This window comes from Jaculus jaculus, chromosome 9, assembly GCF_020740685.1.
Source record: "Jaculus jaculus isolate mJacJac1 chromosome 9, mJacJac1.mat.Y.cur, whole genome shotgun sequence".
In the NCBI taxonomy this organism is placed as follows: domain Eukaryota; kingdom Metazoa; phylum Chordata; class Mammalia; order Rodentia; family Dipodidae; genus Jaculus; species Jaculus jaculus.
The window spans coordinates 28,856,210-28,883,906 of record NC_059110.1 but is presented as its reverse complement, the minus strand read 5'-3'; the positions used below and the strand labels follow the sequence as shown (position 1 = coordinate 28,883,906).

At 41.2% G+C, this 27,697-nt stretch overlaps 1 protein-coding gene across 1 annotated transcript in view; it reads right to left on the bottom strand.

The window, feature by feature from the left end:
• Map3k5 (mitogen-activated protein kinase kinase kinase 5) overlaps positions 1-27,697 on the bottom strand; it is a 280,474-nt gene that overhangs the window by 126,987 nt on the left and 125,790 nt on the right. The window contains exon 7 of the mRNA XM_045158755.1: positions 23,396-23,566. Within this exon, the coding sequence (XP_045014690.1) occupies positions 23,396-23,566 (171 nt within the window). The remainder of the gene's footprint in view (positions 1-23,395; positions 23,567-27,697) is intronic.

The following is a 27,697-nucleotide window of genomic DNA, read 5'->3' as shown; positions in this document are numbered from 1 at the left end:
GAAATGTGTAAGTCAATGCAAGTGTGTGATAGAAATAAAAAAAGAAAACCTGCACATATTTTTTAAATGTTGTTCTTAGTGTCTTAAAACATACAAAGCAGTGAAGATACCATAGGGGTAACATACTGACATAATCAGTTCCTTGTGTGTAATATACACAACAAAAATGTCCACTATAGGAGCACAAAGAACATCAGAGATTGTGCCCTTGCATACTAATTTCGACTCAGAGTGTAAGAACCCTTTTCCAAATGTGCATGAAACTGAATATCGACCTTTGGAAACCCTTCAACATTTGAAAGGACGTCAGTGTTCGAACGTCCACTGTACTTTCAAGGATTTGGGACATTCCTTAGGATCATGGTTTCCACACATGTAACGTCACCCAGGCAGCAACACCTAATGCCATTTCATTTGGGCACATGAAGAAAAACATAAACACAAACACCCTAAGCCCTAGTAGAACATGCTCAAGACAAACAAACGAAAAAGGAAATCTTTATTCCAAAGGCAAGTCAGAATGAAGAAAATATAGACTAGATTCCAGGAAATGTACACTACAGCGCCAAGCCAGAAAGCTAATTATATAAATGAAAGACAGACATAGCAAGGGTGTGATAAGAGGCCCGGTAGTGGATTTCTATTCTTGGCTTTGACATATACAGCAAACAGCAGCTACAGGTTTCTGAATGGTGTGGGTACAATGTCTGTTTAAGGGTCTTATTCTTAAGTAGATCAAATATCTCTAAGTGGAAATAAACCAAGTAAGTATTAACCTTTACCAGTTGGCTCTAATAGTCAAAGACTTGAAGAATATGTAAAATTCCAACTATACCACACTAGATGATTAAAAAGTATTTTAAAAAATATTTTATTTATTTATTTATTGGAGAGAGGGGAGGAGGGGGAGAAGGGCTCCAGCCACTGCAAACAAACCCCAGACGCATGTGCCACCTTGCACATCTGGCTTACACAGGACCTGGAGAATCGAACTTGGATCCTTTGGCTTTGCCAGCAAGTGCTTTAACCACTAAGCCATCTATCCAGCCCTAAAAAGTTTTTATTTTTATTTTTTTTTATCAGTTCCAGAAGTATGTTTCCATTCTAAAATGGAAAAAAGTGTGTGCCCAGGCTACAGTCAAAGTCATATCAAAGGGAAGGCATGACTTACAAGTCTTCCACTCATTTATGTCTGAAGTATCTTACAGAGACAAAGTAGAGATTTCCAATAAGAGTGTACTGAGAAGCCGGACATGGTGGCGCATGCCTTTAATCACAGCATTTGGGAGGCAGAGGTAGGAGGATCCCTGTGAGTTTGAGGCCACCCTGAGAGTGAATTCCAGGTCAGCCTGGGCTAGAGTGAGACCCTACCTCAAAAAACCAAACACAACAACAATAAAAACCAGTGTACTGAGGGCTGGAAAGATGACTCAACAGTTAAAAGCAATTGCTTGCAAAGCCTAACTACTGGGATTCAATTCCCCAGAACCCACGTATAAGCCAGATAAACAAAGTGGCACCTGCATCAGGAGTTCATTTGCAATGGCAGGAGGCCCTGGCACGTTCATATTTTATCTCCATGTCTGCCTCTTTCTCTCTCTTAAATAAATAAATATTTTAAAAATTGAGAAGATGCTTTAAAAAAGAATATAGTAGAGAAGTGACCCTTCCCTTTCGCTACTTTACACCAAACTATCCAATATCGTTCAACAAGGAACAAACATCACTCTTGACAAGGAAGATGTGAAAACCAAGACATGTAAGAGTCAATCAATAAGAACTACTTCCTACTTGCCATCCCAACCAAGATAAATATTTGAGCTTTCACATGTATTTCTGTTGCCACAAATAACTGGGGGGAGGGATTGCTATGGTTTGACTCTGACATGTCCTCCCTGGGCTCATATTTTATTGTTATTGTTCATCTTTATTTATTGATTTGAGAGTGACAGAGACAGAAAGAAGGAGAGAGAGAGAGAGAAAAAGAGAGAGAGAGAATGGGGCGCGCCAGGGCCTCCAGCCACTGCAAACGAACTCCAGACGCGTGCGCCCCCTTGTGCATCTGGCTAACATGGGTCCTGGAGAATCGAGCCTCGAACCTGGGTCCTTGGGTTTCATAGGCAAGAGCTTAACCGCTAAGCCATCTCTCCAGCCTGTGGGCTCATATTTTAGAATGCGTGGTCCTTAGCTTGTGGCACTGCTTTGAAGGCTGGGGAGCCTTTAGGTTGTGGGACCTGGCTGACAGAAGCACATCAGAGATGGACCTTTGAAGGTTATATGCATTCATATATTTATATGCGCTCATATATCTCCCGTCTAGCTCTCTATTTCCTGTTTGCTGTCATATGAACAAGCGCACCACACACTTGTGCTGCCATGAACTACATACAGCACGCTTTCCCCTCCACGATGGACTGTATCCTCTGAAACCGTGAGCCAAAACAAACCCTCTCTTAAGTTCTTCCCGCCAGTGTTTTGGTCCTGAGCAAAGTAATTAATAAGAGGGGCCGGGGAAGGTACATGTGCCAATAAACTTCTGCTGCCATGAACTCTGTCAGGTCTTCCCCAACCCTAATGTACTAACCCCTCTGAAGCCATGAGCCAAAACAAACTTTTCTCCTCAAATTGCCTCTGTCAGGTATTTTGGTCATCAAAATGTGAACAGTAACACGGGGGAAGAAAGACTACAAGTGAGCAACACATTTTTTTTATATAGCTTGGAGAAGTATGGAAGCAACAACAAAAACACTGAATTAAAACTGTAGGGGCTGGAGAGATGGCTTAGCAGTTAAGGTGCTTGCCTGCAAAGCCTAAGGACTTATGTTCACTCTCCAGGTCTCACATAAGGCAAACACACAATGATGTAAGTGTGAAAGGTCACACATGTGGACAAGGGGACACATGCGTCTGAAGTTTGATGGCAGTTGCTGGAGGCCCTGGTGTACCAATTCTCTCTCCCACTCTCCCATTAAAAAAAAAAGGCGGAGTTGGAGAGATGGCTTAGCAGTTAAGCGCTTGCCTGTCAAGCCTAAGGACCCCGGTTTGAGACTTGATTCCCCAGGACCCATGTTAGCCAGATGCACAAGGGGCACACGTGTCTGGAGTTCCTTTGAAGTGGCTAGAGACCCTGGCATGTCCATTCTCTATCTATCGGCTTCTTTCTCTCTCTGTCGCTCTCAAATTAAAAAAAAAGGCAGTCTGTTGGGCTTGCCTCAGTAAACAAAAAACAAAAAACTCTAGCCTGGCATGGTGCACATCTTTAATCTCAGCATCTGGGAGGCAGAGGTAGGAAGATCTGTGAGTTAGAGGCCAGTATGAGACTATATAATGTATTTCAGTCAGCCTGAGCTACTGTGAGATCCTACCTCAAAACAACAACAACAACAACGAAAACAAAAACAAGCTGAGTGTGGTGGCACATGCCTTTAATTCTAGCACTTGGGAGGCAGAGGTAGGAGGATCACCATGAATTTGAGGCCACCCTGAGACTACATAGTAAATTCCAGGTCAGCCTGGGCTGGAGCAAGACCCTATCTTGAAAAACTAAAACTATAACAGCAACAACAAAACAATCTAGAAGGAAATGCATCTCTGAAATGAGCTGAATTGCTGTTGAAAATGAGGTTTTATATATATATTAATATTATATACTTAATATATATATACACATACACACATATATTTGTGTATGTATGTTTGTATGCACGGGCATAGCAGGGTCTCTTGTTACTGCAAACACCACATGCTTGTACAACTTTTTGCATCAGGCCTTATGTGGGTGCTGGGAATCGAATCTAGGCTGGCAAGATTTGCAAGCAAGTACCTTTAACTGCTGAGCCATCTCTCCAGCCTTTTTTTTTTTTTTTTAGATAGGGTCTTCCACTGAGCCTGGAGCTCACTGATTCAGCTTCACTATTTAGTCCTTAAGTCCTAGAGATCCTCCTGTCTTTATTTCCCCATTGCTGGGAATACAGGAGCAAGCTACCATGTGTAACAGTTTACATAGGTGTAGGGGCTCCAAACTCAGATTCCTCCTTCCCTCCCTCCCTCCTCCTCTCTTCCCCCTTCCCTTCTTCTCTCCTTCCCTTCCTTCTTTTATTGCAAGGAGAGAGAGATAGAGAGAGACACACACACAGAGGAAGAATATGAATGGGCACACCAGGGCCTCTAGCCACTGCAAACTAACTCCAGATGCATGCGTCACTTTGTGCAACTGGTTTTACATGGATACTGAGGAATCAAACCCAGGTCATTAGGCTTTGTAGGCAATTGCCTTAACCACTGAGCAATTTCTCCATCCCCAAACTGTATGTTTCTTGATGATTGCATGTGTTGGAAACCAGGAGTCTCTATGTATCTCCAGTCCTCACCACAGGAGATGTACTGAAAGGTGGATTGGGACCTCAGAAGGATGAGGTTGGGGAGGGCTGGGCTGGCAGAGGGCATCTCCTGCTAGCTGGCAATGCTTGAGTGACGTTACACCAGGTTATAATCTAACTGCAAAGGAACCTGGGACAGATATGTGAAAACCTCATACTTACTCATAAAATTTACCAAGTTTTGGGGTTAAGCAATGCACAAGAATGGAGAGCTAAGTCCCAGACTCCAAAAGGCAGGAAACCTCCCCCAGCAGTGAGGGAAATCAAGTCTCGCTCTGAAGCCAAAGGCAGGGGCTGGGGAGATGGTTCTGCAGTTCAGAGCACTTGCTATGCAAGCGTGAGGGATTGAAAGGGCCTGACTCATCCTCATTTCTATTTCCCAGCTCCCACACAAAGTGCTAGACATGGCAGTGCATGCCTCTAATCCCAGTCCTGAGGGGAGGAGACCAGAGACTCGCTGAGGCTCACTGACCAGCTAGTCTAACCAAAACCACTCGTCCTCCAACAACAAAAACACAACAGCAACAAAAATCCAGACCCACACAGATAATGTCCATGGTATAAATAAGGACTTTAACATCACTATGTATGTAGTAAATGAATGCAAAGATCAACAACTAACAGAATTGGAGTAAAATATCAAGTAAGCAAGAACTAAAATACATAATACTTGCAAATAAAATTCCACTGGAAGGCCTCAAAAGCATAGTAAACAGAGCAGAAGACAGATTTGATAAGCTGAAAAAAATATGTCAAGAAAAGGTACTGAAACTGAAAGAAAAAAACAAACCCAGAAAGACAAAAATTTAAACCTGACACAGAGCATAGGAAACATATGGAACCTAGTTACATGGACTAACATTCTTATATACCCAGAAGAAGAAAAATGTGTAGCCCAAGAAATATTTTTAGATATGGATAGAATATTCCAAAACTGATGAAAACATCAACCCACAGTTCCGGGAAGTTTAGCAAAACTCAAGCAGGATAAAAGTATAAATGCTAAAACCAAAACTATGTATCTATTTATTTAATTTAGTCAATCTTGCTGTGCTACCCAGCTGGTCTCAAACTTGTGGCCTCAGTGTCCCTGTGGCCACATCCTATCCAAGAATATCCATTATCTTGCCAGGCTTAAGAAAACAATATTCTTTAAATTTATTTATTTATTTATTTATTTATTTATTTATTTATTTATTTATTTATTTATATTTGGTACTGGGAAGTTACCTGGGGCTTCATTCAGGCCTAACAGATCTCTACTACTGAGTTACAGTCTCAGCACTTATAGTAGTTTGAATGTAAAATATTCCACACCCTCGGCTGGTGGGTCTTTGGGAGGAGGAGCCCTGCTGGAGGAGATGTGTTGCTAGGGGCCGGCCTTGGAGTCTTATCGCCCAACCCTCTTTACCACCTTGAGCTCTCTCTCTACCGCCTTCCTGCTGCTGTGGAGATGTGACTCCAAGCTGTTTGCTCTGCCATGCTTTTCCTGCCACGATGAATCTTCCCCTGGAGTTGTAAGCTGGTAATAAACCCCTTCCTTCCTTCCTTCCTTCCTTCCTTCCTTCCTTCCTTCCTTCCTTCCTTCCTTCCTTCCTTCCTTCCTTCCTTCCTTCCTTAACTGCTTTTGGTCAGGTGTTTGGTCTCAGCATCAAGAAGGTAACTGCTACAGCCATTTTATTAATCCATCAATTAATAATTAAGGTTATTTATTTTTAGCTTTTTAGTGTCTCACTTATGCCAAGTCAATCCTAGACTTCCTATTCCTTCTCCTCTTCCTCCTCCTCCTCCCAAGCACAGGGACTCATCTTGCTGACAATGAAATTCCAATGCGTGGTCCGTCAGGATGTCTGGTGGTGACACTTCCCTGTGGAATGAGGAAGAAGGGAGCCACCTCATCTCAAGCTCAGCTTGCTGCCACTGTCCTATGCGTCACTCAGGTGTGCAGGCCGCTTTGGTCCCTGGGGGTATGACCCTCCACATGGGCACTCTTGGCTCCCACCTAACCAGAATGTGCCCCAGAGGCCTGGTACCCAGAAACACAGAAGCACCATGACACATCCCTAGAGCACGAACTTAACTTTAGCCAGAGAGGGCTTGGGGCATAGCTCAGAAGCCAGAACCTTCGTCTCATGTGACATTGCCCCGGAGTTCAATCACGGCACTGAACATACAAGAAGGAGAGGAGAGTGGAAGGGAGGATGAGAAAATAAAATAGACTGAAAGGAAGGGAAAAGGAAAGAAAGTCCAATAAAAAATTGCCAGAGAGGGAAAAAGATATATTACCTTCAAAAGAGCAATAAACTAACAGGTTGTTTTGTAAGAGAAACAATGGATATGAAGAAATGTAATGAAGCCTGGTGTGATGGCACATGCCTTTAATCCCAGCACTCGGGAGGCAGAGGTAGGAGACATGCCATGAGTTTGAGGCCACCCTGAGACTCCATAGTGAATTCCAGGTCAGCCTGAGCTAGAGTGAAACCCTACCTCAAAAAACCAAAAAAAAAAGAAAAGAAAAGAAAAGAAAGAAAGAAATGTAATGATATCTTCTGAGTAATGAATGGGCGGAAAGGTATAACATAGATGCTTTTGGACAAGTAGAAGCTGGAAGAATTAGTTGCCAGTGAGCCATAGTACAAAAAATATATTTTCAGACTAAAGGAAAGTAATTCTAGTGGGAAGGACTAAATTACAAAAACAAAAATCATCAAAACAGGTAACTATGTGACTAGATACAAAACATTAATTATGGCATTTAAAAATCTATTGATTAACCTATGTTTCCTTATTAAGAAAATGATAAAGATTTAAGGTAGTTTTCCTAGTTGAAGGGTACAGATGGTAACCTTAGGGAGCTCCTAAATGATACTTATAGTATTACTGAGGAGCTAATAGACGATGACGTCATAGTCAATTCAGACAAAATAAGGCCGGGAGCTGGGGAAAGAGTGTAATTTGGGCTGGAGAGATGGCCTAGCGGTTAAGGTATTTGCCTGCAAAGCCAAAGGACTCAGGTTCAATTGCCCAGGACCTACGTAGGTAAGCCAGATGCACAAGGTGGCGCATGAGTCTGGAGTTCATTTGCAGTGGCTGAAGGCCCTGGTGCGCCCATTCTCTCTCTTTGTACACTGTACAAATTGCCTGCTTCCTTCCTTAAGCAACCTCAGTCCTGATCGTGATAAACCCTTGATCCTTACACAGTACTGAATTAGTGATTTGCATATCACTGTGCCACATTTGAATGTTACTGGAATTCATTATCTAATAAAAATATTAAGGATGTTATTTATAAAGCATTTTTCCTACAGGATATATATATTGGTTTTTTGAGGTAGTGTTTCACTCTGGCCCAGGCTGACCTGGAATTAACTATGTAGTCTCAGGGTAGCCTGGAACTCATGGTGATCCTTCTACCTCTGCCTCCCGAATGCTGGGATTAAAGGCGTGCAACACCATGCTCGGCTATAGGATATATATATATATATATTTTGAGATAGGGTTCAATCTCCTTATAGGATATTTTTCATGAGAAACAGAGTCATGGCTAGGGAGAGCTTACTTTCCTCTGAAGAAGTAGTATATGATTTTTTTTTTTTTACTTTATTCAAAAGCTTACTGGTTTGAAAGCTCAGGTACAGTAAGCAAGTAGATTGTAATTATTGCCACTTTTGAATGCTCCTTGGTGCTAATTTTCTACGTGTTTTATAATTTTTCTTAAAGATTCAAACTTGGTAAAAGTACGTGTAGAATTTCAAATAATGAAACTATTCATCTGAACTAAACTAAAGCTATGTCATTTTAGACTGCGTGCCACAGGACCAAACCACTTGACAATCCCGGTTCACACTTATCCTTGTTTGTGTGTCATGGATGCAGAAGGCTCGGTTCTGCCCCACACTGCCTGCTCTCTGGGACCCAGCCTAAAGGAACCCTTGGAATGGCCATGAGAAAGATACTTAGCACAAACATAATATTAGCCTTGAAGCTCATCCTTAGAATGTGCATCCGTCATGACATGTAGCTAAGGGGCTGGGAAGATGCCTAAGTGTTTCAAGGCACTTGCTTGCAAAAACTGCCAGCCTGGGTTCAATTCCCCAGTCATTCACATAAAGCTGGATGAGCATTCTTTTGTAGCAGGAAGAGACCTGGGTGGGTACACACACACACATGCAAAAAGCAAAAATTTGAAAAGTAAAAGGGACATGGAGCCAAGTCTTGGGTCCTGGGATAGGAATCTGTAATCTTTCTACAAACACAGAGAATGTTTCTAATAATAACACAGTACTATAGGTGATATGCTATTTCACAGAAACCCTTGGTGAACACCTAAACACTAAGAAAAATACTAAGAGGAAAAGCCCATGATTGCTGAGTACTTACTAGGAGATACCACTGCATTAGACCCTTGCGGTATGACGTTTCCACCTCTGATGACTCCTTACCACCAGGGGAATTCCTCACCAGTAAGGAAACTGTAGCACAGAAATCTTAAGTCATTCAGTCCAGAGGTGGCCAAGCAGGAACGGAACCCTGTTCTTCTGGATTCCAAAGCCTGAGTCCTTTTCTGCATCATCGTCTAGCCTTGCTGTGGGTCTGAAAATTATCTTAGTTCTTTTCCATAATGCTTCATTTTGTTGTGTGTAGTAAAAGAGAGGCGAGGGCAATAAGAAAATTTAAAATAAAGAATAAAAGTAGGGAAAACTGTTTTTAGACTGAGGATAAAGTTTGTCCTGGCTGGGCCTGGTGGCACACACCTTTAATCCCAACGTTCAGGAGGCTAAGATAGGAGGACTGCTGTGAGTTCTAGGCCAGCCTGAGACTTCATAATGAATTCCAGGTCAGCCTGGGCTAGAGTGAGACCCTACCTCAAAAAGATAAGAGAGAGAGGGAGAAAGAGAATGAGAGAGAGATTGTATTGATATATTCTAGGAAAGAATGGATTTTTTTGCACAAAAATATAATTAATCAGTTTCATTAGGTGAAGGGCTATTTAAGAAAGAATTGCTATGGTACTGCTGAAGTAGTCCCTAAAATAGATCTACCAAAGTGTTCTGTGTTGTTAATAACTTTACAATTTAACCATAGCCAGAGGATGAGTGAACTTAAGGAACATTTAAGGGTTTATGTAAGAAGCTTTCACATAATAATTAATATATAAACATGTTATATGCATATATATATATATATATATATATATATATATATATACACACACACACACAGAGAAATAAAATTGTTAACAAGAGTGATGTTAAATTAGGCAAGGCAACAAATCTTAGGAGCAGAACACCTATATTTGAGTAACAGAATGACCTTAGTTTCATTTCTGTTGATATCCTATATTAGTATTAAATAGTTGTTGAATGGGAGCGATAAGTGGTATTGTTCAATTCACTATTAGATTTGAAAAGTAATGCTTCTACCATTTAAATGTAATTATATTGTCATTACATTTAATATGACTTAGTTCTCATTCAAGCTTTCAAAGTGTACAAGAACTTATTATTAATACCATTCATCACAATTATGAACTAGCTTTAAAAGTCATAAGACCTTGACTGTAAAGTGAGTGATGTTTTCATAATACTTTGTTCACTTTTTATATCTTCACTTACATGTCCAATAAAAGAAAACATAAAAGCAGCATTCTTATTCTTTTTTAAAAAAATTACTTATTTATTTGAGAGTGACAGACAGAGAAAGAAGCATATATATATAGAGAGAGACTGGGCACGCCAGGGCCTCCAGCCACTGCAAATGAACTCCAGATATGTGCGCCCCCTTGTGCATCTGGCTAACGTGGGTCCTGGGGAGTTGAGCCTTGAACCGGGGTCCTTAGGCTTCACAGGCAAGTGCTTAACCACTAAGCCATCTCTCCAGCCCCCAAACAGCATTCTTGAGTGGACTATTTCTAGCTAAAGAGGACCTACTTCCTTACTGGGAAAAACTGAACTCAATCCTATGTATCTCTCACTTTCCTCATTTATGATGTAATAGCTGTGATTTTTCTGGTGAGACACAAGAAATTAAATTAGAATTTCATAATGTTTTCATGTGTCTCTAGGGAGAATTATGAAAGCACCACCTGTGAAATTACTCAAAGGGGAAGAGAAAGTGAGGTCAAATCACACTGTTGTGATCTGGAGATGTGTGTGTGGGGGGGAGGGGGTAATTCTACCCACATATTGGTATATTTATAATAAAAAAACAAGAATGAAAGGTCTCCAAACTCTTCCACTCCTATGCCTATGCACATATTTTCCTGAAAAGAATTTTAACATCCATTTTAACAATCCAATTTTAAATGTGATCTGTGCTAATACCTATCACCAGAAAGATTTTTTCAAAGCCTCAATTTTCTTCTGTGTGCACTCAAAACAATTTGAAGCAGAGCCTAAAAAGAGATACTTGTACACCAATGATTACAGTAGTATCACTGACAATGTCTGAAAAAGAAGAGCCATCCACATGTCTGTTAATGGAGTAGTAGATAAACAAAGTGTGGTGTGTGCGTATGATGAAATATTATTTGATCTTAAAAAGAAAAGAGAGGCTGACACATGCTACCACACATATACACCTGGAAAGTCTGTTGGTGAAGTCAGTTAACACAATCATAAATCCAATTCCATCTAGGTGAGGTATCTCCAGTAGGCAAGTTCATAGAAAGAGATAGTACAATGATATTTCCCAGGGGCTGAGGGAAGGAAAAATAGATGTTATTTTGTGGGTATGGAGTTTCAGGGTTTTTGTCTTTAGTTTTTATTTATTTATTACAGACTGAAGGGGGGAGAGAGATGTGTGTACCAGGGCCTTTAGCCACTGGAAACAAACTCCAGGCGCATGTGCCACCTTGTGCATCTGACTTATGTGGGATCTGGAGAATCAAATCTGGGTCCTTAGGCTTTGCAGGCAAATGCCTTAACCACTAAGCCATCTCTCCAACCCTCAGGTTTCAAAAATATATCTTTACTTATTTATTTGCAAGCAGAGAGAGAGAGAGAGAAAGAATGAGCATGCCAGGACCTCCAGCCACTGCAAATGGACGCCAGATGCATATGCCAGTTTATGCATCTGGCTTTCATGTGGGTACTGAGGAATCGAACTCAAGTTGTTTGGCTTTGCAGGCAAGCACCTTAACGGCTGAACCATCTCTCCAGCTCCTAGTGTTTCAGTTGAAGTTCAGTAGTTTCAGAGGAAGAGTATTGTGCATGGATGGCGGTGATCATTTTCCAACAGTATGAATGCACTTGATCTTCGTGAACTACATTCTTAAAACTGGTTAGTTAAGATGGTTAATTCTTTGAAAGTATGTTTTTTACCACTACCATCAAAACAAAAAACACACGAGGAAAAAAAAAAATCCTGCAAATTTGAATAACTGATATTCCATCCAATGGAGATCTTATCATGTGTCTCAAATTTTCCTTTTGTTAGACATTTAGAATTCCTTTTATTGTCATTTCACATAAACCTCAGTGTATTGAATGTCACTGTAAATGCATCTTTGTTTCCATATCTGTTATTTATTTGGGATAGATTCCAAATGGCATAAGTAGATCAAAGAACTATTTCAAAGCTCTGGATACATAATGCCAGATTGTTTTCCAGAAAGATCTTGGCGATGTACATTCTCAAGATCAGTACAGGGGTTACTTTTACCTTGTACCCATGTCACAATGTTCTCAGCTCTTTTCACCCTTGCCAACTGATGACAACAATCAAAAGTTCAGGATTTGGGGCTAAAGAGACTGCTCAGTGGTTAAGATGCTTGTCTGCAAAGCCTAATGACCCAGGTTTGATCCCCCAGCACTCCTGTAAAGCCAGATGCACAAAGTGACCCATGCATCTGGAATTCTTTTGCAGTGGCTTGAGGCTCTGGCATGCCTATTCTGTCTGTCTCTCTTCTCTCTCTCTGCTTGCATATAAATAAATATTTGAGGAAAATCCAGATTTTTAACTTGCGCTTATTTCATTATTCTTGTAGCTGAATAGTTTTTCTGTGTTTATGGACAATCTGCATTTATTCTTCTAATAACTGCTTCAGTTTTTAAATGAAGATGTCGCTGGGTGTGTTGGCACGTGGCTTTAATCCCAGCACTCGGGAGGCAGACGTAGGAGGATCGCCATGAGTTTGAGGCCACTCAGACTACATAGTGAATTCCAGGTCAGCCTGAGATAGAGTGAGACCTTGCCTTGAAAAACCAAAACTAAAAAAAAAAAAAAAAACAGATAAAAAAGAAGAAGATATAAACTCATAGTGTAAAAGGGATGGGAAGATATATAGAAACACAGTTGGGATATTTCTGTGAAGGAGAGGAAGGGTCAGGAATAGAGGTTTATACAAAATCTTTAGCTATAGAAAAAAGAGAGGGAGTGATAGCAAAATATGGGGAAAATCCACCAGTGACTAGAGCGCAGTCCTATTCATCAAATATGGCCATTCTGTTTCATAAAATGGACTCACAAGAGCAGAATCTTCATGGAGAAAGAATTCCAAACAATTGAAAACTCTCCCATTCTGATGACCAGCCCAATATGGAAACAAATCCTGAACGACACTCTTCCATTCTCCCACATTCTCTCAATGTGAAGCAAACATGTTTTTTTTCATTTGTGCCTCTTGATACTCATAAAGTAAGCCTCCCTTGTTCTCCTGAGGCACCCAGTTCATGTTACTCAGAGACATATTGAATATTATTCGTTGACTTGTCCATGCCATAACAGATCTCCACACAAGCTATCATTTGCTGAATATGTCATTAAATCTAGAACAAAGCACGAGGCCTTCCCTAAGGTGTTTGTTTATAACACAACTGTGGGCGTGTTATGCATTCTACTCAAGTTTCCAGGCCATTCTGGAAATGCTGCCCCCTTAGGAACATTCTATACCTGGACACAAACGGACATCAGCAAGCTGGAATCATACTGAGTTACCCTTCAGGCTTTGTATGTGAGTAATGGAAATCATCCAAATTCTGGTAACTCATCTGGTAGACTCATAAAGGACTAGTCAGAAACGATGTCAGAGGACTGATGGTAAGCTACAACTCTGGGAAGGAGGTGGGGAAAGAGGCTTGTGGAAATGGAGATAACATGGAAAAAGATCTCTTGAGGCCAATACAAGGAAAACAGGGCGACTGTGGAAAACAGACATTGGCCTGCGTTTGCATGTGCATTGGTTTGTTCCATCGCTCGTCCCAAGTAAAGCCAACCCCATTAATAATGTAAAGAGCAAACATCTATTAGGCTCACATTAGTGTTTGGATAGCAGCATCCAATATTGATGTAAGAGAAGATTAGTTGACAAAGCAAGGCTGTTCTTGCCCAAGTTACTATGGGAAAACGCTGGAAATAACTTGGGAAAATGCTGGAAACAGACCTGCTGCTTTTAATTTCCCATCTATGCATCTTTTCCTTTTCAACATTTTAATCAGACAGGCATGATTATGCTAATAAGGCACAGCTCTCTAACTCCCTTTCAAAGTTCTGAAAATGACTCCATAGCTCCTGTTAGGAATGAGTGCAACATCTCCAGAGCCAAATGTGACTTCCTGCAAGCGCTGCTCGTCCTAGGAGACCCTCATATATGAAATTTAAACAAGGCCCGAGGGAAGATTATGCAGATTCCATACATTTTCCTTCATTTGCTAAAATGTTTAGCTGGATCCACGGTGAAGAAAAAGAGGATGCTTAGGAATATTTCAGGAATAGGGAGCTGATGTAGTCAATATCCATTTCAAGCATGGATAAATAAAAATGTAAAGAAATACAGAATGGGCTGGAGAGATGGCTAAGAGGTTCAGGCACTTACCTGTGAAGCCTAAGGATCCAGGTACGACTCCCCCAAACCTACTTAAGCTAGATGCACATTGTGGCACATGTATCTGGAGTTCGGCTGCACTGGTTAGAGTCCCTCTCTCTCAAATCCATAAATAAAAATAAAATATTCAAGAAATACTGAATAGTTTTGCATATCATACACAAAGGATATCACACTAAATGTTGGCTGGATTCTAGGACTTTAACATGGGTTTCGTTATTTAGATCTCACTACAGATCTCCCCTCCCTCCCAAAGAGATCAATCCTGTCTTCTGTGTTGGTTTCAATGTAAAATGTCCCCTGACAGGTGCATATGTTTGAACACCTGGTTCCCAGATAGTGGCACTGTTCAGAAAAGCGGTGAAGCCTTTAGGAGGCTGAGCATTGCTGGAGGAAGTACGTCACTGGGGATGGGCCTTATGGTTTAATCACTGAGCTTCCTGTTCGCCCTCTGCTTCCTCACTGTGGATGCAATGTGACCATTGGCTGCCTGCTCCTGCCACGATGAACTGTATCCCTTTGGACTGTGGGCAGAAATAAACTCTGTAAAGCTGCTTCTTGTCAGGCACTTGGTCCCAGCAATGAGAAAAGGAACTAACACGCCTTCCTTGCTAAGATCCGTGTAGTACTGGGCTGGAGATGAAATGCTAGAAGCATGAAAATGGACAGAAAGCCCCGGCTCGGTTTTCAAGAGTAGATTTTTCTCAGTTCTAAGATAAAGATGCAGAAAAAGATGGCTGGCTTCCTTTCCCCTCAACATCACGGTAGCTAATCTGAATTCATCCTGGAATGACTGTAATCACCTGGAGGGTTCTAGAAGCCATCAATTGTTAAAGAACTACTCACTTCAGTCAGAAGCTTGCATTCATTCATGCCTCGTCCTCTGTGTGAGGTACAATTCAACAAACAAGACTGGGGAGAGGGCTCACTTAGTAAAGCAGTTGCCATGTAAACATGAAGGCTTGCATTTGGACCCCTCAGAACCCATGTTAATGCTATGACAGCTACCTGTAATCTTGGTATGGCAGAGACAGGGGATTCCTAGGATAAACTGGCAAGCTAGATTTATAAAACTGGTGAGCTCTGGGCTCAGGGGAGAGACACTGTCTCAATAAATAAGGAGGACGGTGATGAAGGAAGACACATGACATTAACGTCTGAACTACACACACACACACACACACGTAAAGTCTCTATTTAAAATGTGGATATCAGGGGTTGGAGGTGTAGTTTAGCAGTTAAGGCATTTGCCTGCAAAGCCAAAGGACCAAGGTTTGATTCCCCAGGACCCACGTAAGCCAGATGCATAAGGTAATACATGCGTCTGGAGTTCGTTTGCAGTGGCTGGTGGCCCTAGCACACCCATTCTCTCAAATACATAAATAAAAAATAAAATGAAATATGTTTTATAAAAAATGTGGGGAATCAGGCTGGAGAGATAGCTCAGCAGTTAAGGTGCTTGTCTGCAAAGCCTAAGGACCAGGATTCAACTCCCCAGTACCCATGTAAAGCCAGATGCACAAGGTGGTGCATGCGTCTGGAGTTCATTTGCAGTGTCTGAGGCCCTGGTATGCCATTCTCTCTCTTAGTGTGTGTGTTTGTCAGATAAATAAATAAAATAAAAATTTTGAACATGGGGTCGTAGTGTCTTAGGAAAAGTGGACGTTACAAAATAATGGCAGGTTGTGGATGAGTACTCTACTGTAAAGTTACATTACTCTACATCAGTAAATACATCAGCAAGTGATAACACAATATCAGTTCTTAAGGACTCTCCCATTAAAGGTCTTTTAACGTGGGCTAGAGAGATGGCTGTTCAGTTAAAAAGCACTTCCTGCGCATGCCTGAGGGCCTGAGGAGGCCTGAGAGACCGCTCAAGTTTGATAAACACCGGGCATTGCCCAGTCCTATAGGCAGCAAAGACTGGAGAACCACTGGGTCTTATGGAAAAAAAAGGTCAAGCTCCAGGATCAGTAAGAGATTCTAGAGCAAATAAGAACAGGTGAAAGAGAGATAGAAGGGTGTGGTGGTTTGAATTAGGTGTCCCCCATAAAGTCATGTTCTAAATGCTAGGTCCCTAGCTGGTAGCAATTTCTGGCTGTGTGTTGTTGGGGAAGCCAGCTTCCCCTTGCCAGTGTGTGGTTCACTCCCATACTGCAGCATCCCACCTGCTATGGCAGAGGTGATGTCCAGCCTCTGCTCATGCCAGCCTTTCAAAAACCCTGCTATCAATGGAGCTTCTTCATGAGTCTCTAAGCCAAAGTAAACCCTCTCCTCCCATCAGCTGTTTTGATAGGATGTGTTGTCTCAGCAACTCAAAGGAAACCAAAACGAGGAGGACACCCAAGTTTCCCTTCCAGCCAGGGCAGGTGATCACACATGGCCACACCCCAGTACACAGGCCACCACATGAGCACCTTACTCGTGTGTTCACCATGCATACATCTCAACACAAACACACGCGAAGTCTCAGAAAAGCCATGAGGCAGCTTCAGATGAAATACTGAAGATTTGGATCACTTTGACTTGACCTGTAGGCATTGACCACAAAGCTATTTTTGAAAGAGACAGTTAATCCTAGGTAATGAGAGGCATGAAAAAGAAACCAGAAAAGTTAGATTAAAACCAGAAACATCTCAGCTCTTCTTAAGTGAACTTGACACAACCTTGAAACGTCTCAGTATGCTAAATGGTTTCAACGAGGAAACACTGCTATTTTATTCCTGTGCTCAATGCCCATAAATGTCCTAGAACATGTTTCCACTTGAACTCACAAACCATGAAAATGAGGCCGTTTAAGATTATCTTCCCGTCTTATTATCACCACCGTATCCAAACATTCATAGTGGGCATGGTGCTCCTCAAACACTAGATTTCTAATTTGCCTACCATGAATAATTTTGTTAATGTGTAAATCTCATGGTAACAAAAGGCTGCATAATTACATTCCTATTTTGAAAGAGAGAAAAAAAAGACACATTAAAACACTCTGTATTGGAAAAAATTCAAAGCAAAGTTTTCTGTGAAGAATCTTGGAAATCAGTGTTCCCACGTGTCCTTCCTGCTTACAACATCACTCCATGGGTAGTCTTTGCCTAAACTAAGAGAGAGAGAGAGAGAGAGAGAGGGAGAGAACTGACAAGCCAGGACATCAGACACTGCAATCAAACTCCAGGTGCTTGCGCCACCTACTGGGCATGTGTGACCTTGCACTTGTGTCACCTTTGTGTGTCTGGCTAATGTGGGATCTGGAGAGTCGAACGTGGGTCCTTAGGCTTTGCAGGCAAGCGCCTTAACTGCTAAGCCATTTCTCCAGCCCAGATGTAACATTTTAAGTTAAGATTTCCATTTCACCATTTAAGAGTGCTTCATCACAGAAAACTCCTGAATTGTTAATTTTCATATATATATATATATAAGTATGGATGCAAACATAGAAATAGCTATGTTTTAATTGAGGAATATTAAGTACAAAAGAACAAAATAAGTAACACTCAGACACAGCCAACTTTCAGCTTAAGAAATAAAATGTTTTGTAAATACTTAAGGGGTGGGGAAGATAGCCATCAAGTATAGCACTTGAAGACATTAGTGGAATCCCAGCACTCATGAAGAATGCTGGGCATAGAGGCATGCACCTGTAACCTCTACACTAGGAGGTAGAGGGACGAGGGTCCCTGGAACTTGCTGGCCAGGCAGTCTAGCAGAATTGGGTAACTCCAGGCCAATGAGAGACCCTGTATCAAAAAAAGTGAGCCAGGCATGGTGGTATATAATTTTAATCCCAGCACTTGAGAGGCAGAGGTAGGAGGATCGCTGTGAGTTCCAGACCACCCAGAGACTACATAGTGAATTCCAGGTCAGCCTGGGCCACAGTGAGACCCTACCTTGAAAAAAACAAAATTAAAAAAAAAAAATAGACAAAGTAGGCTTCATTTCTGAGGAGGACACCCAAGGTTGCTATCTAGACTACACACACACACACACACACACACACACACTATTTTTAAAATTTAAAAATGCAATGGTACTCTGTATCTATTTGACTCATTTGTTCAGTTTTTTTTTTTTTCTATGCAATAATGCTAGGCACTGAACCCAGGGACTCATGCATGCCAAGCAATACAGGCAGTAACTATCACTGAGCACCAGCCTCTGCTCATTTATTTGAGAAAGAAACAAATCATTGTTCAATTATTTTTATTTTGATTTTTTATTTTGTTTTATTTATTTATTTTTTTTTTGTTTTTCAAGGTAGGGTCTCACTCTAGCCCAGGCTGACCTGGAATTCACTATGTAGTCTCAGGGTGGCCTTGAACTCACGGTGATCCTCCTACCTCTGTCTCCCGAGTGTTGGGGTTAAAGATGTGTGCCACCACGCCCAACTTCTGTTCAACTTGTAAAAAAAGATTCATTTTTGTTAAACTTTTCCCTAGGGCATATAAAACTGCTATGTCCAGAGTAAGCAAGTTAACCTCCATCATAATGTCAAGATCTTTAAGTGGTTATGAAATGAATACTCCAACCACAAGGGAATAGAACTCCATTTCTTTAATATCCTTGCCAAAAATGGATATTGACAGATTTATGAAATTATGTTATTCTGAATAGTGCCAAATGGCATATCGTTGTTTTAGATTAGAAAACAGCCTTTATAAGTTGAAAAATATATTGACTGGACATGTGTGATTTCTCTTCTGTAAATGAGCTGTTTGGGAAATATTTACACATATAGTAAATATAAATCCAACACCGTTTCCATGCAGTGCTCCTTGCAGACATTTCTATTTTCCCTTAGTTGATGGAATCTCTCCCCGAATTCACACATTCCTCTCCATGGATACAAGCATCCATTTCCTGTGACTTTCCTTTAGCCTAGAGATTCCCTTGAAACATTCTTATCATGAAGGTCTGCTGTCAACAGAATAATCGCCATCTTTTGTTTATCTAGAATTTCTTTGGTCCACCCTTATTTTTTAAAGTAATTTTGTAAACGATTTATTTATTAGGTTGTAAGGAGAGAGAGAGAGAGAGAGAGAATGGGCATGCCAGGGCCTCTAGCCACTGCAAACAAACTCCAGGACCATGTGTCATTTTGTGCCTGTGGCTTTAAAGGGGTGTGGGTACTGGGGAATTGAACCCTGGTCGTTAGACTTTGCAGGCAAGCATCTTAAAAATGGAGCCATCTCTACAGGCCCTCATCCTCATTTTTTTTTTTTTTTTTTTTTTTTTTTGAGAGCGACAGACACAGAGAGAAAGACAGATAGAGGGAGAGAGAGAGAATGGGCGCGCCAGGGCCTCCAGCCTCTGCAAACGAATTCCAGACGCATGCGCCCCCTTGTGCATCTGGCTAACGTGGGACCTGGGAAACCGAGCCTCGAACCGGGGTCCTTAGGCTTCACAGGCAAGCGCTTAACCGCTAAGCCATCTCTCCAGCCCCCTCATCCTCATTTTTGAATATGACACCATCATCACTTCACAGAGCTCTTGGTTGACTATTCTTTTCTTCCAACACATTAAGAATGCCATTCCGTTGTCTTCTGGCTATCACTGATGAGACATGAACGCTCTCCATTATATAATGCATATTTTCTTAGTCTGCATGCACAACATTCTCTTTCCTTTCTGATTTTCAGCATTTTTATTGTGATGTGTCAGTAGATGATCTTTGTTTATCCTACTAGTATTTTACTGAGATTTAAAATTTTTTTGTGTGTATGTGTGTCTGTGTGCATGCATATATATGGTAGTCAGCTTAGCCAAGTGTGATAATCTTTGGTCATCAATTCTTCAAATACTTTTCTTGCTGTATCCTATCTCTTCTGGGACTCCAAACCAAAGTGTGTCAGACTGCTCACAGTGTTCCTCCACAGGTCATTGAGACTAGTAATTTCTTTCTCCACCTTTTTCTTTGCTCTGCTTCAGTTTGATTTCTAATAAACTATTTTCAAGGTTTCCCCCACTTATATTGTACCTGACCTCTCTGCCACTTAGTGATAGTTGACCTTTGATATTGTAGCGTTCAGTTCTCGAATCTCCATTGCTTTTTAAAATTTTCATATTTCCTCTTCTATAATTTCTCATAGTTTGTTCTTAGTATTTACCTTTTCAAGTAGATGATCTAACCCACTTATCACTGTTATTTTTATGAACTTGTCCAATAATTCCAAAGTCCGTGTTGACCATGGGTGTACCCTTTTCCTCCCTTCCTCTCTCCTGTCTTCCCTCCCTCCCTCTTTGTTGTTTTTTGTTTATTGAGACAGGGTCTCATGTATGTAGCCCAGGGAGGCCTCATACTTGCTGTATAGTGGAGACTGGCCTGCACTCCTGCACCAGGGCATGGGGAACCAGACATGTGCCACCACGCCCAGTCCATGGGTCTGGGATTTTATTTTTATTTATTAGAGGCAGAGAGAGAAAGAGGGGGGGGGGGAGGGAGGGAGGGAGAATGGGCACACAAGGGCCTCTAGCCACTGCAAGTGAACTCCAGATGCATGTGCCACCATGTGCATCTGGATTATGTGGGACCTGGACAATCAATCCTGGGTCCTTAGGCTTCGCAGGCATGCGCCTTAACTGCTAAGCAGTCTCTCCAGCCCAAAGCAACAAGCGCTTTTAACCACTCAGCTTTCACCCCAGGCCCTATGGGTCTGTTCTTAAGTTTATACTCCATTCTGGGATATAGCTTTTTTTTCCCTAAGCGTTGGCCCTTTTAGCGTTTCGATGGGAAGCTCAAGATCTTCTAAGTTGATGAGGTTCGAACTCCAAACTCAAGTCTCGGCTGCAGAGGGCAGCTGCTGCAAACACTGCGCAGCTCCAGAACCATCCAGCTGCGTGTTTCCCCTGAGGACGTTCTGGGGTCACAGAGTACATTCGCAGCCCAGGGGTTGGCCAGGAACCACAGGGGAGATTGCCTGCAGGTTTTGGATCTCCTTCCTCAGGGGCATGTTCCTCATCGGGGTTACTTCTGGTCACTCTGGTGGTCTCACCTTGATTCCTCTAGCCAGAGTTGCACGGGCCCTATGCTCAGAGTTCAGAAAAGGCTCCAGGGGAAATGTCACTAAAATGTGGGTTTTTACCCCTCATTGCTAACTCCCATCCAAGATTCAAAACCTCTCTATGTTTGAACTGCTTGCAGTCACTCTTCATTGCTTTCCAGTTTTTTACAAATGTTTTTCTGATGTCATACCTGTCATTGGCAGGAAGAGCAGTGTGGTGGAACCCACTCTGCCCTTCCTAAAGCCAGGACCTTCAGGAGCTGAAGCACATTTGAACACAGCACATGTTCCCGAGTCTTTGCTTTCACATTTTTATTCTTCATATATTTTTAAAGAAATCAAATCTTTACTTATTTATTAGAGATGGAGGGGGGGGAGATAGATTGAGAGAGAGAGAGAGAATGGGTGCACCAGGCCTCTAGCCACTGCAAACAAACTCCAGACACATGTGACACCTTGTGTATCTGGCTAACGTGGGACCTGGAGAATCAAACTTGGGTCCTTAGGCTTTGAAGGCAAGCACCTTAATTGCTAAGCCATCTCTCCATCCCTATTCTTGGTATTCTTATGCCCTATTTAAAAATCCATTCCCAACCCCAAGTCCAGTTTTATTCTAAAAGTTTTCTTTTTCATAAAGTATTTAAAAAAATCTTTTGGTCTTTCATTCACTTAGAATTAAATTTTTGTGGAGGGCTTAAAACAAAAATCTGGTACTGGGGCTATAGCTCACGGGTAGGGTAGTTGCCTAGCATGAACAAGACCTTGAGTTTGATTCCAAGTATCACAAAAAATAAACAAAGTAAAATAAAAACCCCATTTTATTTTATTTTTCCAAGGAGATAACTATATTTTCCCAGTACCACTGCTGAAGAATCAATCCATCTTTCCCTTCTGGCTCATGAAGCTTAGCCAACCCTGTCAAATCTAGTCTCAGATATGCATCTTGGTCTATTCCAATGTTTCCTTTCCTTTTTTTTTTTTTTTTTTTGGTTTTCCGAGGTAGGGTCTCACTCTAGCTCAGGCTGACCTGGAATTCACTATGTAGTCTCAGGGTGGCCTCAAACTCATGATGATCCTCCTACCTCTGCCTCCCGAATGCTGGGATTAAAGGCGTGCACCACCATGCCTGGCTCTTTTTGTTGTTATTTTGAGGTAGGGTCTTGGTCTAGCCCAGGCTAACCTCAAATTCACTATGTAGCCTCACAATGGCCTCAAATTCATGGCAATCCTCCTACCTCTGCCTCCCAAGTGCTGGGATTAAAGGCATAAACCATCATGCCTGGCTATTTCAATGTTTTTTTTTCAATACCTACAGCCATACTACAATATTGAAATTACTAAAGCTTCATGGCCAGTTTTGTTATCTTGTAGACAACGTCCCTCTACCTATTCTCCAAAATTGCTTCACCTAGCTTTAGTCCTTTATTCTGCCAAATAAACAAGTTCCATAAAAAACCATGGTCTTTAATCCCAGCACTCAGGGAGGCAGAAGTAGGAGGATCACCATGAGTTCAAGACCACCCTGAGATGACACAGTGAATTTCAGGTCAGCCTAGGCTAGAGCAAGACCCTCGAAAAACCAAAATAAAAAGCAAAATCCCCACTAGAGACAATTAAAATCTTGAAGGTATCAAGCCTTCTTCTTTAAATTTTTTTTTTATTTCTGAGAGAGAGAGAGAGAGAGAGAGAGAGAGAGAGAGAGAGAGGGAGAATAAACGCACCAGAGCCTCCTGCCATTGAAACAAACTCCTGATGTATGAACCACTTTGTGCATCTGGCTTTACATGGCTATTGGGGAATCTAACCTGAGCTGTCAGACTTTGCAAGCAAGCACCTTTAACTGCTAAGCTATGATATTCAGCCTTCTTATCCTTACACTTGATATATTTTTCTACTCCTTCAGGTCTCTTTTAAAGTCTTTCTAATATCTTTCACAAAATTATCTTTTGTTTTTCATATTATGTATTTCAAATCTTTAAAAAAATTATAATTCTAACTTATTTTGTCATGCAATTTATGACAACTTTCTCTGACAGGTTAAGTGAATTTCATTAACTTACTTACTGAAGTTGTAAAATCTAAGATTTAGTTCATCATATACAATCTAATGGAGAAAATACCTTAATAGTGTCATTTGCACACAATTTTACATGTCATTGCCAAGTAAGTAACTTAATTTTATCCTGTGTACTTACCAAGAAGCTCCATGGTCTCTACTTTCAATGTCGGTGAAATTCGAGTCCAAAAACATGTCCTTGTAGATTCGGCCCACGAGGCAGTACATATCTGAAGCGACCTGCCCTTCGCTTTGCACCATGGGAATCATAATATCCAGAGCCTTGGCTCTGTCTCCAGGGAGATTTCTCCTACAGTGGAGAGCACTGTTTTAGTATGGATCACAAAAGCAATGACAAGCCAACGATCATTTTCAAACTCTTCTTCGTGTATTGGCTCCACAATAAACTCCAGAAGAAGAAAAGCAATTCAGTTCTGAGAGTCCTCCATGGCCCTCTGCCCTAACCCTTCTCATCCCGTCGCTTGCTTACTGAGTCTAGTCAAGGGTCTCTGGTGAAACTGCTCTTGTGATCATGGTGATGAACTTGCACCACGCATCCTTAGCACTCATTTACCTGCTGCCTACGTACAGATAGCAAGCTCGTGAAGGAGATCAGGAGTGGAGTGTGTGGTCTTGAGTGGAACACAATCAGTTACTACAAACAGAGACAAATCCTTTGATGTTAAGTTTCAATGAACTTTGTTCCAAAAATTCACCCAATAATCACACCCCAAATCCAGCCCTACCCAGGAGTTGTCTGGTTTCTACATAGACCCAACTAGGTATCTAAGGAAGTTGCTTTATGCAGCTCTTGTGGTACTTACTGGAGCTTGAACATGGGACCTCCTGCATTCTGGGCAAGAACTCTGCCACTGCCCTATGTCCCGAGTGCTCTTTTAGCTTCTTTCTTATTTTGAAACAAGGTCTCACTAAGTTACCCAGGCTGGTTTTGAACTCTTATGTCGTTCATTTGTGAGTAACAGATACAGAAAGTTCTCACACACAGGCAAAAATTCTCTAAGAGTACATATTTCTTGGATTGGTGCAATCATGATATCAAATACCAAATGGAATAAATCAGCCATTCTTTTTTAAAAGGCCACCTATTACGTGATTTAATTCCTATGAAATATACAGAATGGAATCAATCAATAGAGATGGAAAGGAGATTACAGTTTACTGTTTTCCAGGGGCTGGAGGATTTTAGGGTGCCGGTGAGGGTGACTGCTAATGTGTTGGGAGTTTCTTTGTGGGGTGAAAACATTTCATACATTAGGGACTGATCATTATACAACTCTATTACTATATTGAAAATATGGAATTATATAATATTTTAAATGAAAAATAATATGGTATATGAATTACATTTCAATAAAGCTATTATTTTTAAAATATATATTTTAATAATTTTTTAAAATATATATATTTTATTTATTTATTTGAGAGAAAAAGAGGTTGAGAGAGAGAGAATAGGTGTGCCAGGGCCTCCAGCCTCTGCAAACAAACTCCAGACACATGTGCCACCTTATGCATCTGGCTTATGTGAGTCCTGGGGAATTGAACTGGGGTCCTTTGACTTGGCAGACAAATGCCTTAACCATTAAGCAATCTTCTCCAGCCACAAATAAAGCTATTATTATCTTGTGTTTGTATGTGTGTGCCTGAAGATGGATGGGTGCTCACATGACATAGCTTGTGTATGGAGGTCAGAGGAAGTGATCCTTGCTTTCTCCCTTGCTTGAGACTAGATCTTTCTTGCTATTCGCTGCTGCATGGTAAGTGACAGCCTAGCTTTGGAATTCTCCTGAATGACTCCCACTGATGTAGGAGAGATTAGGATTAAGGCTGTGTATACTACTCACATCTGACTTTACATGGGGTTTAGGGATCAGAGCTGCTGTCACTGGGCTTGTATAGCAAGTGTTTTTAACCACTGAGCTGTGGTGAAAGCCTTAATTAAAGCTAGTATTTAAAAATTATCATATGTGGGCTGGAGAGATGGCTTAGTGGTCAAGCGCTTGCCTGTGAAGCCTAAGAATCCCGGTTCGAGGCTCGATTCCCCAGGACCCACGTTAGCCAGATGCACAAGGGGGTGCATGCATCTGGAGTTCGCTTGCAGTGGCTGGAGGCCCTGGTGCACCCGTTCTCTCTGTCTCTATCTGCCTCTTTATCTCTCTGTCACTTTCAAATAAATAAATAAAAATAATTTTTTAAAAAAGAAGGCATTTAAAAAAAATAAAAATTATCATATGTATACTCAGCAGCCCATGGAACATTCTCTAAAATAGACCATATACTGGGTCACAAAGACTGCCTCCACATATTTAGGAAAATCGACATAATTCCCTGCATGATATCAGATCACAATGCTATATTGCTAGAAATCAATAACAAAAAACCCACCAAGATTCCCAACGGCAACTGGAAACTGAACAGCACACTCTTAAACAATAAATGAATAGTGGACGAAATAAAAAATGAAATTGCAAAATTCCTGGAATTGAATGACAATGAGAACACATCATACCAAAACTTATGAGACACAATGAAGGCAGTCCTTAGGGGAAAATTCATAGCACTCAATGCCTTCATAAAAAAGACAGAAAGATCCCAAATCAATAGCCTAACCATCCACCTAAAGGCACTGGAAAAACAAGAAAAATCCAACCCAAAGAGCTCCAGAAGGAAAGAAATAATTAAAATCAGAGCAGAAATTAATGAATTGGAAACCAAGGAAACAATTAAGGCAATTGACAAAACAAAAAGCTGGTTCTTTGAAAAAATAAACAAGATTGACAAACCTCTGGCCAATTTGATCAAGCAAAAAAAGGAGAGACTCCAAATTTACAAAATTCAATATGAAAAAGAAGAGATCACAACAGACATAAGTGAAATTGGGAGAATCATCAGGACTTATTTCAAAAACCTCTACTCCACAAAACTGGAAAATGTGGAGGAGATGGATAAATTCCTGGACGCACATCATCTACCAAAGCTAAACTCAGAGCAGATTAATCACTTCAATGAACCCATCACACTCACAGAGATTGAAAAAGTAATAAAAAACCTCCCAAAAAAGAAGAGTCCAGGACCAGATAGATTCCCAGCCGAATTTTATCAAACCTTCATGGAAGAACTCAAACCAATCTTTCTAAAAGTGTGCCACACAATTGAAGAACAGGGACAGCTACCCAACTCCTTCTATGAAGCTAGCATCACCCTAATCCCAAAACCAGGCAGAGATGCCACAAGAAAAGAAAACTACCGGCCTATTTCCCTAATGAACATAGATGCAAAGATCCTGAACAAAATACTCGCAAACCAAATCCAACAACACATCAAAAGCATTATCCACCTTGACCAAGTGGGATTTATCCCAGGAACACAAGGATGGTTCAACATACAAAAATTTGTCAATGTAATATACCACATAAACAAGCTTACATAAAAACCACATGATCATTTTGATAGATGCAGAAAAAGCATACTTTCTTTTCTATACTCCATACAGTTTTTCCAGTCCTACCACATGGGCTCTAAGACCACATGGGTGCATTCATTTTCCTTCCCTTTGGTTTTGTACTTTCCTCAATAAATATAATAATTTAATAATTATCCTTCTCAGTTTGATTTGCCCAATTCTTTGGCTAAATGCAAGTGCAATCCCACAGTTTGGGGTTCAAGGACTTTCCAGAACTCCTAACACCACGTTTCAGTAAGATAAAATGGACTTCAATTCTACATTTAATGATCAAGTTTTGTGCATCTCGAGTCTAGGCGGTCACAAAAAGGTAAGACCCAGTCTCTGGCTGAGTGACATGATGCCCTTCCGGAGAGAAGCAGCTGAGTCCTGTGATAAGGAACACGGAGCCCACTGCAGGCTTTCATGACACATGGCAAGTATTCCAGAAGTACGATGTCACCTTCCTTTCTCCATCCTCCTCTTCAGTTGTGATGACACAGATATCTCTCACCACAGAAGAACAGAGCAGCTTAACAAAAGCTCTGGATGATCTGGGGTTCTAGCTCCTTTCATGGCCGGAGCCCAGAAGGCCCCTCTCTGGGGACCTAGGCAGGGACTAGAACCGAGGTGTGCGACATGAGGCAATCAGAAGACCCGAGTGGCACTCACACAGGTTTATGGGCACACGATCCTCAATGTGAGCCAAGTTTCTATCACACCTAGATGCATTCACAGGAGTCCTGGTAGGAATGTTCCCAGGATGAGGAAAACGTTCACTTCCACACTTTATCTATGTGTGAAGGACATATTTGATGTTACGTGCTAAGACGGGCTTGTTCTACGTACTTGTGGATTCTGAATCCTGGACTTAACCAAACATGGATGGAACATATCTGGGGAAACAGCTGCCCACATTGAACATTCTTGACATCATTCCCTAAATAATGCAGCGCAACTGTCAAATAAATAAATAAAAAT